Raw genomic sequence first — 18,661 nt, forward strand, 5'->3', positions numbered from 1 at the left:
AGATTCTGACAACTCATTTTTCTTAAAGGTGGCAAAAAGCTGTCCATGGTACCTCTCTACTCTAGCATTGCTGTCCTTATTCCCCCGTCGTCCAATCAGTAACATAAGTAAGAAGGTAGGGATGTCTACTATATCGGGCAAGTATAATATGCCCCTGCATGTATTGGGGCACTAGTCTTTGGCCAATGACCATGGGGCTTTTGGATCTCAGTTCTGCTTATCCTTTTATGACTAATAGTTTGTGCTTTGAAATACAAAGGCCGCAGATCTCTATTTCTTTAGTAAACTGAGTGCATATACTTTAGTTGAATAAAAAATCACAGAATATAAAGAAGCAAGTTGTGTTCTACAGCTTTCGGCACATTTGTACTCTTCATACTTTGTGAATCCGAGGATTATGCCCAAGCCATTATTGCAATGTGACTGATTATGCGCACGCTTGGGGAATTCAAATTAAAGTGCCGTATGGATTTCCTAGTGCAGGTGCTTTGCCCACGACAACTCGCACAACAATGCGCGCCACAATTCCAGGCATTTAGCACACGTAAAAATTCACAATAGGCATTGATGAGCGCTTGACTGCGGATGATGAGAGTTGTACTTTAACAACAGCAGCTGTACAGCTGCAGATGGGTCATCACTGCCGTACGTACACATGGAACAATCTATTCATCAGCCACAAAATAATGAAAGGAAATTTGCATGAGAGAGAACTTCACAGATCCGTCTTGAGTTAGACGCTCTGTTCTGAGGTTGAGCGGGCTAAAAGCACGACATGTTCCGGCCAACAGAAGGTTGCAGTGTTACAAGGTCTTTCCAATGAGAGGCATTTATCCTTCCAGGAAGCAGCACACAGTAATAAAGTGAACATTTTAGTTTAGGGGCCAATGTAACTTCCCCTGACAGATGCAGCTACACTGATTTAATGATTCCAGAAAGTCACCCTCGAAAAAATATTTCCATGAAGTTGAGCACCCATGATCATGACACCCAGGCACATAGAACATTTTGGAATTACACAGGTATGGTAATGTTCCATCCCACCCTTTCCCAACCTACAGCATAATTTTATTTTTTTTTAAATATTTTTTTTCAGTGGCGCTCAAACCAAACTCTTTAATGATGTCAAAGGTATAGGCTACTTTCATTGCTAAACGGGTAGAAGCAATAACTGCGGTGATGAAACCTACAACTGCCCAATGGCAGCACACATAGTCCTTGCTCACGGGGTCTCCACAAGCCCCATTACACTTCAATCATTGGGCCAGGAACTGAAAAATCAGATCCCCATTTGGCCCAGCATGGTGGTGGCCACATAAGGTTAAGAGCAATTTGTCTGACTATCTCACCAAACATCTTAAAGTTTCAATAACACTCCATAACAGCATCCTCTCTTTGTGTGTTTGGGTCAGATGTGATTGTGTTCTGTATCACTGACTATAAGTAACGTGTGTGTCTAGGACTGTAGCTATCTGGGAAGCCTGGGAATTAGGATTTGACTTCATTTACTCAGGAATATGTGAACATGTGAACTGTATTTATTAGAAGGTCTATATTAAACAACTAGATAGATAGATAGATAGATAGATAGATAGATAGATAGATAGATAGATAGATAGATAGATAGATGATAGATAGATAGATGGATAGATAGATAGATAGATAGATAGATAGATGATAGATAGATAGATAGATAGATAGATAGATAGATAGATAGATAGATAGATAATAGATAGATAGATGATAGATAGATAGATAGATCGATAGATAGATATATGATAGATAGATAATAGATAGATAGATAGATAGATAGATAATAGATAGATAGATAGATAGATAGATACATAGATAGATACATAGATAATAGATAGATAGATAGATGATAGAGATAGATAGATAGATAGATAGATAGATAGATAGATAGCTAGATAGATAGATAGATAGATAGAGGGTTGGACTGGCCTGCCGGTGTACCGGGAAAAAACTTGGTGGGCCCGGACTTTGTGGGCCCCTAGAATCACACTCTTATTTATTTGCCATCATCTCTTATTGATAAAAAGTTTTGTAGTAGGCAGTCCGTCAGAGTGGTGGGCCCCAGCCAACTAAAATCAGAAGAGCACAGTGATTGGGGAGGGGGGCCATAGCTGACTGGCGCCTGCTTCACTTGGTAATTGCTGGTTCATCATAGATAGATAGATAGATAGATAGATAGATAGATAGATAGATAGATAGATAGATAGATAGATAGATATACAGTTCTTTGTGCTCATTTTCACTTTTTCAGGGGACATGAATAGAAAGCCATGTCTACTAATAAATACTATTCGACATAACTATTGTGCTATTCAAAAAGCATCTGGGGTTGCTTTAAAAATAGAGGCCCAGTGGTCCATTGTGTTGGACAGGAATGGCGTTTGTATGTAGTAGTCAATATACACAAGTATTTAAAGGGTATCTAAAGCCGTATCTAAAGCCTGAAAATCATTAAATATATGTGTTGTACTTTATGCACTGGATTTACTAAAACGATGCAAAGATACAGAAGACAATGACAGTAATAATCTGTGCCCATTAGCTGTATTCAGCATCTCCCTTTTCAAAGTTTTCCTTGCTTGCTCTCTCCCTATTGCCCTGAGATTCAGTGTGCCCTGGGGTGCTACTCTAAGTCTAGGGATCCTCAATTCGTCAAAACACATCAAAACATTAGCAATTCACAAGTGTAATAACTGTACTGAAATGTCTCTGCCTTGTTCTTTTAATTAAGAATAATCTATAGCATTTGTGACTTTACTTTTTCATTAACAGTATGAATGGACGATATTTTTGTTTTTGCCCTTTCTCCCACTCTTTGGATTCTGCAAATAAATCAAATTCTCAAATGTATCTCTTTCAACATTTAGAAGAAGTTTTGACTTGACTTACAGTCATTTATGGTGGGAAAACTTCTATAAAATTCCATTGCCCTAAGGTAGTGTCCTTTATTGATGGGCTGTAACAAAAGTGCTTGGTGATTTTTAATTTTTTGGATAGAAACTTGCAGTTGCATTGCTTCCCGATTTGATTTGCATATGTCGTAGCTCTATTGTTAGAGGCACAAAATCTGAAACACTGGTCTAATGTCAATGGTAGTTATTAGATTCTTCACACAAGTCCATCTGTACCACTGCCTTAGCTGCAGTCATCAGCTCTTTCCATGAGTCCTGTACTGTCTTGTTATTATATATATATATATATATATATATATATATATATATATATATATATAGATAGATAGATAGATAGATAGATATATAGATAGATATTATCAATAAATGGACAGCAAATGGACAGGAGCAAACTGAGCATGCTCAGTCCCAGGGCAAGGAGGTTTAAGCTGACGGCAGGAAGTCTGATACAGAAGCCCATGTGCAGGACTGTGAGGACCTTGCCTCAGGCGGCAGGGAACGGGCAGTTACAAGGGGTGGCAAAAAGCCGCCTCCTGTAACTTTAAGAGCAGAATTTCCGTTTTTTAAACTGGAAATTCAGCAGAAAGCACAGTACGCGCTCATTACCTCAGGCGGCAGCGGCCCACGGATCACCCCTACCCATGTGTACACAATAGAAGGAAAGAAATGCAGTGTTTCTTTTGACAGAGGACTCAGAGCAGCATTACTTCGAGGGTTTCTGGTATATTTTGGACCTTTCTGATAAGGCTTAATAGTTTTAACCTTTCCTTCTCCTTTAAGCATACCCCATATCCATCATGCACACCAATAGAAGCTACCAATTAGATAATAAAATCAGTGGGTTGAAAGGAGATGCAGTCAAAAACATCAGTGTATTTGATACAAAAATGTTAACACCCCTTTGTGGTTTATACTTTGATAGTGGGCCATTTTGCCCACTAATATGAGTATTATGAGTGCGTTAAAGTCACCCTAGACACACTAGATAGTTTCCCTGTACAGTATGTGGGCAAGGTAGTGCTGGGGCTGTGGGTAACACAAGACAAGCAGGTAAGTGGCAGCTCCAATGTAGTTGTAGTTTCATGGAAATGAGCTCAGAAAAACTGCTAGGCTCCACATACTGCGTCTCAGTAATCGTTCCCTTCTAGGCAGACATAAATTGGTGACGAACAAGAAGCACATTCATGTAAAACTAATGGTTGATACAGTATGTATTCGGAGGAGTAACAATAGGATGTTGTTGGTGCTTGTTCAGTAAGAAGATGTATGGAAAATAAAGGTCTTTTCTTTATCCCCTTTAGGTAATTTTAAAGGCATGTGCAAACAGATCGATCACTTTCCAGAGGATGCAGATTATGAAGCAGATACTGCTGAATATTTCCTTCGTAAGTACAGCCCTTCTTTCTCTACAATATGTTATTGATCAATGTATCCTTATTTGGCAAATACGTTTCTTTAGTCTTCATTAGCCGAGTTCCCAGCAATGCATCGCACACCAGCGCTTTGATCATTCAAGTGGCATGTATGAAATACAAAATTACTGACTGCCTACACACACAAAAAAATATAGGAAAAGGCTGTAGGTAGAGGGTTTCATCAGAATGATGTGCAAGTTAGGGGACGGGTAGGAGTCCGGAGGAGGATGTCTATGTGCCACCCCCACCTGTCTCTTATGAGTATGGCACTGCTGAGAATAGGCAACACTGTATAAATAGGGGTACAACCAGGTCACAAGTACAAACACCTGCGGCAATTCAGGGCGAGTAGCGTGAAAAACATGGCAATTTACACTTTGAGCCCAACACTGTACTTAGTAAATGCAACTTTTGTCTCACTTTAATTCATTCTCATACAATTTTGCTAAAGTTCTACATTGCCCAATTTTTATTTTTTCCACCCTATACATAAAGAACTTATCTTCCTCTTCTACAAAATATTACTGAAAAGTCCCAGCCAGCCAAAACCTCACCAAATCCCATTATTTCCTGCAGGAGGATGAAGAACTTTATGTTTGGCAAAATGAAAAAAAAAAGAAACATCGACATTTTCCGACCCCCTGATAATACATCTGTCAAATCTGAGATTAACAATTAAATCTTATTACTTCAGTGACATTTTTTACTTTACATTCACTTCCCTTCCAACTCCCATTGATGCCAACATTTACATTTTCCTTTGATGTGCATCAATGTCGTATAGTACAATAATAATTTCTACTGATGCTTTATAAATAGACAACTTAAATCCCATTTTTGCTATGAAGCAAGGTGAGAAGCTTGATTTGGTTGCACTTTACCAGGAATGAGGTAAAGCTGAAGCTGGATTTGTGGTGGTTTGGTACACAGGCACATATTTGCTAGTTTCTTTATGTTCATCTTCTGTCTTTTGAGCTAAAGTAATTTTACTTGGAAAAGTAGGAAATATCCCCAAATATAACCATATCTCAGTAACAATTTTTTTACTCCAAGGCTATTGCTATAAGGGAAACTTTACTGTGACTTTACTGAAAATCAGTGTTGTCTAATAAATGTTGCAATTGGCATTCCCTTGGTCATAGCACATTCTTAGCAAGTGAGAAAAGGAGGAGTTTGTAGTCTTTATTGATGGCTGCAGGTCAACCTAGTATTAGAGACCACAACTGCAAATGCGGACATACATCTGGCCTATAGATTCTATGCTGTTTAGCATGTAGGGTTACACAGGATTCAGTAAATAAAACGGCTGCTCATCTGATTATTTTTTCATAATTTTTTTTAAATAATTTACCTTTATTGTTTTTTGTATGTAGTTTTATTTTCCCCAGAAAAGTGATCTCAACAAAGCCGCTTTGGTTTTTGGCTCTGTGTATCTCTACATAACTTTTCTTATAAATATATTTGTGCTTTTCTTTAGTACTCCTCACTTCTTATATGCCTAGTGCATCAGTCCTGCATGTCATCAATGTGTCAGTATTTACAGTCTGCTGCACTAACCTGCAGGAGCCTTACCCTTTCTGTTCTCTAATGGTACCTACCAAATCATAGCCGAGCTTGTTTATATGTTCCATGAGCCTTTGGAGTTCATACCTATAACTATAAATATAAATCCAGGTGGGTTTCATTGACAGGAAGCTATAGCGCACTGGCCAAATAATATTTTAGAGGCAGCCAGCAGTTAAAAAGAAAGAAATAGTCCTCTACTGGGGTTGCATGCCATTTCTGGGAAAAATAAGGAAAAAATATTCAAGATCAGTAGGGCACAGGTTTTATTTACTGAGTAAATTTACTGTCATCAAAATAGAAAGGGATTGCTTTTACCTGAAAGCAATGTACAAGACTTGGTAAAAAAGGGTAGTCAAGGATCAATGTGTTTATTTAGGGTAGATTTATCAAGGTTCAAATGGTAAATGCAAATTCAAATTTGAATTTCAAAATTCACACATTCAAATTTTAATTCCCCTATTCGAATGTAAACTTGATTTGAAATATTTTATTTGGTTTTCACAATAAACCATAAAAATCGATATGATAACAAATAGTATGCAGAATAAGAAGATTAATACAATGACATATTAAACAGAATGTATAATTTACAATGAAGTCGAATGTAAACTTGAATGTGAGATTGACCACACCTCGACCATGGAAACAGTTCTAATTTGAATATTCGCCACCTAAAACCTGCCAAGTTCATGTACAAGTCAATAGCAGAGGTCCGTTGAGCCATTTGGAGATGTTACTAGCCTTCCTGACACCCGAGGTTTTTTTTTTTCGGGAGAAAAGTTTAATTCATACGAATCGAATACAATTCGAATTTTCGGGTCGGAACCATTCGATCAAATATTAAACATTCAATTTTTTCTTAAATAACCTCCGAGTCGAACTGTGACTATATTCGAATTTTAAAAACTCACATAAATTCGAAATTCGACCTTTGATAAATGGGCCTCTTAATGTTGCAAAAGTCAAAGAGCTTATTTAAGATCATATAATGTGCCTAGAATTGCACCTATGAAAAAGTCAGACATAATGCACTTGCTTCCACTTGCACCCCTTTGTAATATCTTGGTGCAATCACTTACCAGTTGCACCTACTTTGATGTATGAGGGGCATACGCTGGCACAACCGAGCAGTGTAATCTGCCTTGACCAGGTGATAAATACAGGATTAGGTCTGTGAATTTTGCCTATAGGGTTTTCATATTGTGCTAGTGGAATCACCTATATCTTCCCCATGTGCTACCCTTCCCTCAAAGTGCTGGTTGAGCCCTTTGCACACAGTTTACTAAGCATGGCAGACAATTAAGCATACAGTTTTGTACCAGATTGTGGCTAGTTCAGATTGAAATAAGGGACGGACTGTTGAATTGTAGGCAAAAAAAACATGGTTAATTGCACTGATTTTTTGGCACTTTACTGTCCTACAGCTACTTTTCAGCTCAGACTTGTTTTCTAGCTCAGTCTCATTAAGTCTGAAATCCCTTTGTTCTCATGTGTCACCAAAACAGCCTAATGAAGGAGATAAGAAAATAAACAAGAGCGGCAGAAAACAAGTCCTTCTCAGATATAGAGAAAGGGAAGTGGTGTGTCTGTATGTCAAGCGTGATTTGAAGCACAATATAAAGAGAAAATTTGTAGTCGGGATAAGAGATAAGGCTGAGATCATATGAATAGAACTTTCACAGATTGGAAGGTGACAGACAAGTTAATTGTAGGAGCTCATTATAGACCCCCCTTGTGTAAACGAAGAGGAAGAGCCTCAGTAACTGTTTCACGTGGGTAATAGAACTTGCGCGTAAACGGGATTTTGCCTCATTTAATTTACACTGGGTCAACAAAGACATTAAACCTCAGCAAATCAAATTTTACCACTGTAATATCGTTACTTCAGCGAGTAGAATGTGGGCAATGTTTTCTCAGATAAAAACACAGAATAAAAATGTGTGTCCGATAAAATGATATTAAACTGACATTTTTAACAAACTGCCTTACGAAGAAAGCAGAAAAGCATTAAGCGCCAACCCTATGTGGCTTAACTCAGATGTAAGGAAGGAAATGGGGAGGTAAAAGAAAGCAAATTGATGCTGAAAACAGCATTTAAGAGGGCACAAAAATAAAATATGAAATTCATTGTTTACTTGTGGAACTATAAAAAGGTCAGTGGCGTAACTACCGGGCGCCGCTTATTCCGGGCAGTTCCAGGCGTACGGAGGGGGGGCGGGGGGCCCGGCTGCGCGTCCTGCTCCCCAGCTTATACAGTACAGGAGCCAGTGTCAGATTTTTTTTTTGTTTGAGATTATTGCCTCTTTGAAGAAGCAAAGTACTTCGCAGAAAAACTTCAAAGAGTTAAAAAACTACTTGGGGAGACCCATTTATTAGAGGTTGAATTTTAGTGGTATTAGAGCTTATTTAAACCATGATTAAACTCTTTTTCTCTAAGATCATGAATGGCATAAAAGTTATTAAAAGATCCGAATGTAAAAATTTACAAGTCCAATAGGATCAGCGCTGATCACTTTGACTTCCATTGCACCTCAACTGCTTTTACTTTTTTTTTTGTAGTTGAATTTTTGTGGTTTTTACACTTACGGGGTTATTTATCAAAGGTCGAAGCTGTGTGAGCTTTATTAGACCTTGAATGGACTCAAATGAACTCACAACTTGAATGGTTCTGATTTATGAATGTAAAAAACTGAAATCAGTTTTTCGGGGGAAAACCTCGAAACGCTCAAATTGATCAAGTTTTCGAGTGAAAGCCACCAAAAAAACGTAAACATCATGAAGGCTATCTTCAAACATTGATGGGAGTTTTTATAAACTATTTATACTATTTATAAATATGCCCTGACATCCTGTAATATATGAAGTTTTTCAAGTAGAACTTTATGCTGGTATGCAAGACGGGTGATAGAACTGAAAGGGCTAGAACACAAAATAATGTTGTATTTGAAGTCTCCAGCTATATATATATATATCAGGTAAGAATATTTTTTTCACTCTCTTCCCTCAGGGGCTGTGAGGGCTTCCAGTATATTTCCAATTCTCAGCGTTATCCTGCTCTTTATGGGAGGGCTTTGCATTGCAGCCAGTGAATTCTACAAGACCCGACATAACATCATACTGAGTGCTGGCATCTTCTTTGTATCTGCAGGTAACAGGGTGACGCCTGGAGGGGAAGGGTTGTGTAGGGTGGAATAGGGTGGTTTAAGGCTATGTATGTAACTCTCATCATGGCAATTTAATTCAACTTGCAAACAAGTGTCCTGTAAGTGTGAATCTATTTTTTCTATTCTCTAGCATTATTCACCTATAATAAGCAACACTTATTTACATGGAGAATTTATGGCTCTGAACTTGTTCTTTCACGTAGCTCAAACATATGCCATGATCAGGCCAACATTTCTTGCTTTAGATGGTGTCTGTCTTTGCCATTCTTGCTTTATCCACCTTTGGTGGTTTGTGACAGATTCCAGCATTGCCCTTTCTTGCTTAATGTTTTAGATTTTTATTGCCATTATAATATATAATTATAATTAATCTTATATTTAAATTATAAAAGCCTATTGTCTTTTATTGTTTCAACAGCTCAAAAATACTTCCATTAATCTCTGTTCTTTCTTTTTCTTTTTCTGGGTCTTCTTTATACTGTTATCAATGTGTCCTTTGTCTTATGTATTTTTCCTACTTAAATTTTGCTTTACCTTCAGCCTCTTTTTTGGATAGTATTCCAATATTTTCTATACTCATTATTTCCCTTTCCTGTTCAATGACCACAGGCTTGAGTAACATCATTGGGATCATTGTCTACATATCAGCCAATGCTGGTGACCCTTCCAAGAGTGACTCAAAGAAAAACAGCTACTCATATGGATGGTCCTTCTACTTTGGGGCTCTCTCCTTCATTATTGCAGAAATGGTGGGGGTTTTAGCAGTCCACATGTTTATTGACCGACACAAACAGCTGAGGGCCACTGCACGGGCCACGGACTACCTCCAGTCCTCTGCAATCACACGCATCCCAAGTTATCGTTACCGCTATCAGAGGCGCAGTCGCTCCAGTTCACGATCAACGGAGCCATCACACTCCCGTGATGCCTCTCCTGTTGGGCTCAAGGGCTTCAATACTCTCCCATCCACTGAAATTTCCATGTACACGCTGACCCGCGACACCCTTAAGTCGGCTGGGACCCCCACTGCCACTTATAACTCGGATAACAGCTTCCTCCAAGTTCATAACTGTATACCCAAAGATAACAAGGACAACACAGCCAACCGCAGGACCACCCCAGTATGAAAAAGGATGGAAGAGAAAAACAGGGGGATAAAAGAGAACAGAGGGTCAGAACGTTAAAGCAGTATGGTCAAGTCAGAAGGATCTGTGTATCAAGCTTTGTCTGTGAAATAAACATTTTTGCTTCTTATTTAGGCCCCATATCTGGCCTTTTTTAGATAGGGCTTAGAAACTGAAATAACCCATTTAAAAAGTGCTAAATAAATTCAAAAAGTATTTTTATAGTCACAATTTAGCCAGTTCATTTTAGGATCTTTAACTTGAACTTGGAAAATGCCCAAACCTCTAGTATTTCTTAAACACATGGGACAACACTGTCCACAGTATTAATGTTCTTACGATTCTCACTGTTATGTGGGGATGGAGGCTCACAGCTCCGAATGTTCCTTGTCGCCAAATTACCGAAATGCCTGCATCCAGCTGACAGTTGTGAACAAAATGCTATTTCTAGCTAACATAGATCAATGGGAAGTTTAAGAACAACCATAAGAATGAGTCTGATACACAGATCCAGTAGCATTACAGGCAGTGCTTACCCTTTGTAAAACCTCCTCAAAACAATACCAGGTATTGTTTTATGTTTTTGATTGTTTGTTTGTTTGTTTTTTATTTTATTTATTTTTTTCCTTTACTGTCTGCATTGTCCTTAGAAATCTAAACACCTTGATTCATATTTGAAAAAAAAAATGTTCTATAAGTATGACACCGAGAGGGCCATGGCAATGCTAAAATCATAGAAAGCAAATTGGATAACCCAAATTAATTTTCTGGTCTTTAAAATCTGGTCTTAAACGCCCAACTTATTAATGCATTTTAGCATCATAATGAAAAAGACTTTCCATAGAGCTTATTACTCCCTTACTGGTGTATTGAAATGAGTTGTTAAAACACATATATTGGATTTTGAGGCTATGATTTACAAAGGATTCAGTCTGTCTTTAAAGCAACCTTGCTTGCTTGGGGGTGAAAATGTTTTAATGTTTTTCACTTCAAAAAACTGACTGCAGCTGTGCTTTATAATGATTCCAAGTATCTTACATACCTAGTTATATATCTCTAAAAGAATGTTTTGCAGCCTAAACGCAATGAACTTTTAGTGAGATAAGAATCACCATTCCAGACTGTGTTTTTGTGCATTTTCAACACCATTATACAATGTAGTAGTTGACCATCTCCAGTCATGAGATATCAGGGGTATAAAATACTCAAAGTCATTATGCAACATAGTGTGTCGCTGTATAAGAGATACATTGACTCATTATAGTCAAGCACTCCAAGTATTACCAGTGATTAGAGATACTCAGTATCATTTTAAAGTGCAGTGTCTAAAGACTGTCATCTGCATGAGCATTATTATACTGTGGTTTTGTATTGGCCAATTCAATATGACGGGATGTTATAGAGTGTTAAGAGGTGGCAGGTATAATGTATTTGGTGCAAAATTGTCATTCTTTTCCAAGAGAAACTTCTCCCCCCTGCAATCAAGCTGTTTCATGTAAGCAAAGTGGGTAATGGTGTGACTGCAAGATGACAGAAAGGGCTAGTGACCCCAAATGGATCAAGAAAACAAAAGTATGAAGAAAGAAATGATGGGGAAAATAAATCAATGGGGAAAAAAAAAGATTTCTTAAAAAGACAAAAAAAAGTTTAAAACACATTTAAAAAAAAAATCCCTGAAACGATAGAATGAACCAATGAAAAAAAAATGCATGAAACCCTCTATGTACTGTACCCGTTCATTTTACTAAACCATTTAAATAATGAAAAAAGGTGAAAAAAAAACGGGAAAAAAAAACTGAAGCTAAAGGACAAGAAAATCTGGGGAAACCAATGGGGATTGGGGACCAGAATATATCACAAAAGGGACTAGATTTTTGAGACAAAAAGAAATGAAAAGAAATTGAACAAAGTTGGAATTTGTATGACCAGGATTGTGTAGCAGGAGGTTTGTTTTTTTTTTCCTTTGGTTGCATTTTGTTTGTTTTTTTGTTTTTTTTGTTGTCTTTTTATACTAAATTAATTAGGGGAGGTGTACAGACACATAAAACTCCAGGTCAGGCTTTTTTAACCTATTTGGGATACGGTGGTCCAGCCCTATCAGAATACCAGCTTTGTATGCCAATTAGATGTTTTCCTTTTCCTGTTCATGCCAGCTACATAAAAGAACCATAGAGTATACACATAGATATCTTTATACCTACACGGAAATTCTGCCTAGGTTAAGATATATGTATATAGAGATAAAAACACATAATTATTTTATTTTTATATTCTTTAGAATTATATATTCAGTGCAAAAAAAAAAAGATTTATCTCATATGGCTATCTTCAGATTTTATGCTTTACTTACAAAGGGAATGAAATATTTTATGCAGAGTGTTCCCCTTCTAATGTTTTACAGAAATTATAAAGTAATGGATAAAACAGTGACCAGATACTTATCAATCATTTTCACTGACCAATATTAGTAGGAACCACTTTATATGGTTTTGTTTAAGAGGAAGCCTTCTCCATAGATAGTAAGAAGAAGAAGAAGCCTTGATCATACATTAGTAGTGCCTATGGAGACATTTTCGTCTTAAATACAAAGAAATACATCCAGTCGCCCAGTCGCACTCGTATGTAGAAATGCAACTCTATAGAGATAAGATGGCTTCTACTTTCCTATTAAAGGTGCAGTGTCATGAGCTTGTTAGCAATGAGTAGAAGACATTAAAGACAAGCCAATCCAATGATTATCATGTTGTTGAATTGTTAGTTCTCATGTGTACCCTTATCAGCTGCAGTTATTAGCTTTCCCACTCAATGATCTGTATGTTCCTCACCCTCTTGTTGATTGGATAATATTTGTATTCTTTGAAATTAAAGGAGCTGGGGACTGGGAGTCATACAGAGCATTGGGGAAGCACAATCCACATCTGACAAGTAGTCCTGTTAACTCTGACAGCAGCTTGTAGGGTGCCATTCAGGCCCTCAACTTGCATGGTACGACTTCAGTGGAGTTAGGCTAGACCATGATATCTCTTCAACATGAAATTAATAGGATATATTATTTAACGATTAATATCTGTGGTGAGCTTTCGGAAAGATGGTTGAGGGCAGGGTTGCCAGGTTGGCTGGTTTTCCTCCGAATTGGGCTATTTTGGGAGGCTTTGGCTGGTTTGTACTTGAAAACTAACCTAGTGTATCTGATATGCCATCCCAGTGCATGCTGGGCAATGTAGTTTTTATTTAACGATTGCCTACATCCTAAGTTAAAGTAATCTAAGGTAGAAGTAAAGTTCACTCTGGAGAACCACATTCGATTCAGTGTATTTTATTTAAACACAACATGTTTCGGACAGACATGTCCTTCATCAGGTGCTAGGACATGTCTGTCTGAAACATGTGTTTAAATAAAATACACTGAATCGAATGTGGTTCTCCAGAGTGAACTTTACTTCTACCTTGGATATATTGTGGCTTGGACGGTGCCACTGACTGTGTTGTATAGAACCCTGATACATTCGGAGTGAGGGACCACCCGATAATCAATAGAATTACCTGTTAAAGTAAGCTACAATACCCAGAATGCAATGTGAGTAGAAAGCTTCTTCTATTTGCTGCAGTTCTAACCTCTCAGGCCCAACCTGTCTGTACTACAGCCTGCAATACAGCCTGTGATTCCATGCTTAAAAGGTGGCTTTTGGGCTGACTTTGGGACTGACTTTGGCTGGTTTGGAAAATTAGACCTGGCAACTCTGGTTGAGGGACAAAGAGTAGAGGAATATTTTCTATTTTGATATACAAAAAGGTAACACCCATATTTATTGTCAAAATGAAAGAATAGAAAGTGTCAACAAAAGATTCTGATGCACCTACAGTATAAGTGGCAAAAGTAATGCCCCTAATTAACCCTTGTAAAAAAAAATTGAGGGTTTTTTTCTTCTTTTTTAAGAGTGAATTGGTTTGTCCCAAAATTGCTCTGATATTTTGATCCAATTTTCTTTTTTCATTATGAAGGGAAATACTCTCAATTTAAAGAGGGATTAAAGGGAACATATTATTCTTATATTGTATGAGTACATAAGCTTATTGTGTGTGCAGAACATTTCTTGCCATAGACATGCAAATGTAGTAAAGGCCACCAGAAATGAATCCATAGATCACACTAGCAACATATAAGCAATTATGCATCCATGCGTAGGCTGCATAATACAAAAATATCAATGTCTCATGTATCTTTAACCCAAATTATACATGTAACTACATTATGTTCTGTGCACATAATGTGATATGATCTCACGATTTACACTCACTATATGGGCGTGATTGCAAATAAATGCAGATTAAACATAGGGTGTACTTTGCCTAAATAATTAAAGGGGTAGTTCGCCTTTACAGTAACTTTTATTATGTTATAGAACGACCAATTCTAAGCAACTTTTCATTTGGTTTTCATCTCTTATTCAAATCAATGCCAGGGTCATTTGGGCCCTAGTTACCAGATTGCTTAAAATGCAAATTGAAGAGCTGCTGAATAAAAAGCTAAATAACTGAAAAACCTTCAATAATAAAAAATTAAAACAAGTTAAATTATCTCAGAATTTCACTCGCTACATAATACTAAAAGTTATCTCAAAGGTGAAGAACCCCTTTAAGGAGCAGAAGATAAAACCAATATACATACAGAGATAAACCGAGTTTATCACAGAGCTCTGTTTTTTAAACTTGGGTACTTAGATGTTGCTGGAATAAAACCATCAGAATTGATCAATGTATGATCAGGAGTAAAGCAAGCATGAAACTGTAGCTACATCTAGGGACGCAACAGATGTAACAGATTAATCCACAAATGACCATCTATGTTCCCAACAGTCAGGACCCTGACACCCAGCATCACAGAATTTACATTCTTTGGAAGTCAAGCATTTAAAGATATTCTAAGACAGAATACAAATGTGTGCAAGAGCAGAAACCCATAACAACAAAACAACTCCTGGTTTTGATTGGCCTAATTCAAGTAAGACTAAAAGGAAAATGTTTGATTGGTTGCTGTAAATTGATGTACTTTTCCACCTCGTGTTTGAGAGCTATTTACAAAGATGGCAGGTCTATCTTTAGTCCAAAAAGAACTGTATAACTGTGTTTCTAGAGGCACGTTAGTGTAATTTTTTTCTAATGCTTAATCCCAGGCTCATTACTACACAAACTGAGATCCAAAGCTTATGACAGACGCACAAACGCAAATATAGCAAACGTACACCTAAATGTGTAATTATATGTATAACTATATTTGCATTTGTGCAACTGTCATAAGTTTTGGATCTCAGTTTCTGTAGTAATGAGCCTGGGATTAAGCATTAGAAAGAAATGACACTAACATTGGAGACACAGATGGGTCTGAATTGTACAGTCCATTTGTGGATTCTTTTAACAACCAGATATTTACACAATCACGACACTGAAAATCAGTTTGATCAATAAACGCAAGATGTATCAGTTCAGAAGCCAACTCATAACAGCATGGCTTCATAACAAACGTGGCCTGCTTAAGACAAATGGAGATATACTGTAAAAATATGGGCACCATTAATAGCTTCCAAGTGGAAGGTATATTTATTTTCTGCATCTATCCCAGGGATAGGCCATCTCCCAGCAAAAGCCTTGATAATTTGATGCTGGGAGTTTAGCTCCATATCAGGCAGGGAGGCCCAAGTGGACTGTTGCAAAGAGTCTATTAAATGTGCCAAAATCCTGTGTATTCTATTGGTTCCCAGTTTTTATGTGAATGGCATTCCTACAATCAACCACAGACATATCTGTAATTTAGTAGGTGATTGTTCAGGTGAGCAAGTGAGGCCTAGGTGGGAAATAGTTGGAAAGAATCACATCCATATCCCTAATCTGTACTTTTGCCATCATCAGCATTTCTGCCTAAATTACCTAAACAGTCATCATTTACATTTTTTTTCTTACACATAAAGGAGTTTCTCCGTTGTTTAGAGGATAAATTGATAAACAGTTACATTTTCTCTTCTTTTTCTCATACAATCTGGGGATTTTTATGGTTAAAAGAAGGAATAGGAGTGTGACACTGAACCATTATCTAACTCACTCAGTTAATGCCATACATGAGGTTATAAAAGCCTGGCCTGTCTGTATTTATGTGTCTATATATATATATATATATATATATATTTGTATAATATGGTTTCAAACCTCCATGGAAGGAAGAGAATGATGAGCACTGATTGACCGACATCCAACAAGAACATTTCCGAGCAAAACATTAGGGATTTTTCTGATTCCGTTTTCAATTCTATATTTCTTTTTTTACTTTTAATTTTTTTTTCTCCTTTTTTAATAAAATAACCTCAAGATATATAAATAAATGTAAATATGTAACTGATGTCCTGGAGAGAAGTATGGGTATGGTGATTTATTTCATTTGTTGGATGCTGGGACAGAACATGATTGTTATCAATTTTTTTGTTTCCGCTAAACACTGTGACATCCAAACAAGAGATGCGTTTAAAAGTCTCCATTGGCCTTGCTGTACCTGTGCCGTGTATACCTGTCGTTGTGTTTGTGTGTTTGTGACTTTGCGCGGCTGTATACCGTGACCATGTCACTTAGAGGGGAGCCAACTGGAAGCCGGTACTGACACAGTGCTGCTATGTGACCTTCAAGGATATTACACTAACTGGTACTGCGACACAGCCACTGTGTATGGCAGGGAATTCAGTTGTTGGGGAATAGAACTCCCAGCATCCTCAATCGAGCCAGCTGCATTCCACACCAGATGAGTTTATCATTGTGGATATACACACTGTATTAGGGTGTGCTGTCGTGATGCTGTTTGGATCTGTTGGATGTTAGCTCTGAGGAATAGCCAGAGAAGAAGGAAGCTCCATTAACTTCAGCAAGTGCTTATGGCTGAGGAGCCGGCATGCGGAAGGGTAAAGCAAGTGTTGCAAGGTCATCTATTGCCTTCTCACTGCATTGCCTCCATACACTCTCCCCATACCTCTTTTAATAGTCTCGGTGTATAGTCACCCAGTAATACGGTGCTAAGCCCAAGGGTTAACCCCTTTCAAACCTTCTTTCTGCCTGTGTTGCTGATAAATCAGTCCATGGAACCTGTGGCAGCTAAAGTGTTAATCCGCCTTATACACAAAACACACAATTCTTTTTCCCTCCCATCTCCCTGCTTGACTCCTTCCCCCACTCAATCTGTCCCACTCCATCAGTCCCTATCTCTTCAAAGCTCTCTCTGTCCTTCCTCTCTCCTTTCTTTCCCTTCCTATGGTTCTTTCCTTTCTTCTTTTCTCCCACCCTCTCTGATTCTCTCTCTCTTCCCCTCCTCTTTTTCTATCTATCTCTCTCAACCTCCTCCCTCTCCCCTTGTGCTCAGTCGTTTTCTCTCTCCCGCACTGCAGGCCTGTTTATCCCCTGCAGTCCACTATCACAGTGAGAAATGTACTGCACCTAGCTTCTCATGTCAGCCTGCAGCAGGAGCTACTATGTGGGGGCAACTCAATGTCCACCCACCTGCAACGTCCGCTTCCATCTGTGAGTAGCACACATCCTATATGGATCTGCAACAGACAGATACATAGACAGACAGACAGACAGATAGATGGGATAGATATAGTTACTGAAACCTGCTTAAAATAAAAATATATCAGGAATTTTAAATCTGTACCACATTGCTTCGTATACAGCAGGAATATCACTTAACGAACTACAGCTCTCAGAATCCCCTTTGATTGCTGGGCCACACGGGGATCTGGAAAGCAACTGAGATCAAGCCTGTTCACCATCCATATCTACTTTTTTTTGGCTGGACGCCATTAAGTTTATATTATACAGAAGAGGCCTAATTTTTTTTTTGTTCACCTATAACTATATTACTGCTCTCTGCTAAAGACTAGAAGAACCCAAATGGATTATCCTTGCTATAAAAGTGACTCTTTCTTTCTGTTTAAAAAAAAAAAAAATACAAAGGGTAGTTCATTGAACTCTATTTTGGAACCTCAAAATCTGAGATGTTTTGCTGAACGGGGACAGCTATAGACATTATATATAATGTGTGTGTGTGTGCTAGGGTTGCCACCTGGTCAGTATTTTACCGGCCTGGCCAGTAAAAATGATGGTTGATCCCAATGTTATTAATAGGGAAAAAGGCAAATATATAGGAAGGCCAGTATTTATTTCCAGAAAAGGTGGCAACCCTAGCGTGTGCGTGTGTGTGTATGTGCATGTGTGTGTAAAATGTGTTTCAACTCACTGATGAATTCCATGACTATAAGGCTTTTATACAGGACATGGAATGCCAAGGTACATTATTTGTCTATAACTTACAAATTTCAATAGGTGAAGTGCAGTTACAGGTATCAACAAGCCACTTAAGGAAAACTATACCCCCCGAACAGTGTAGGTCTCTATAACAAGTTATTGCATAA

General features: G+C 37.9%; 1 protein-coding gene across 1 annotated transcript in view; it reads left to right on the forward strand.

Annotated features, from left to right (window-relative positions):
- LOC108714564 (voltage-dependent calcium channel gamma-2 subunit) overlaps positions 1-10,344 on the forward strand; it is a 52,674-nt gene extending 42,330 nt beyond the window's left edge. The window contains exons 2-4 of the mRNA XM_018258906.2: positions 4,247-4,330; positions 8,934-9,074; positions 9,700-10,344. Coding sequence (XP_018114395.2) covers positions 4,247-4,330; positions 8,934-9,074; positions 9,700-10,217 — 743 coding nt within the window. The 3' untranslated portion in view covers positions 10,218-10,344. The remainder of the gene's footprint in view (positions 1-4,246; positions 4,331-8,933; positions 9,075-9,699) is intronic.
- The last annotated feature ends 8,317 nt before the right edge of the window (positions 10,345-18,661 follow it).

Source organism: Xenopus laevis, chromosome 4L (assembly GCF_017654675.1).
Source record: "Xenopus laevis strain J_2021 chromosome 4L, Xenopus_laevis_v10.1, whole genome shotgun sequence".
Taxonomy (NCBI): Eukaryota; Metazoa; Chordata; class Amphibia; order Anura; family Pipidae; genus Xenopus; species Xenopus laevis.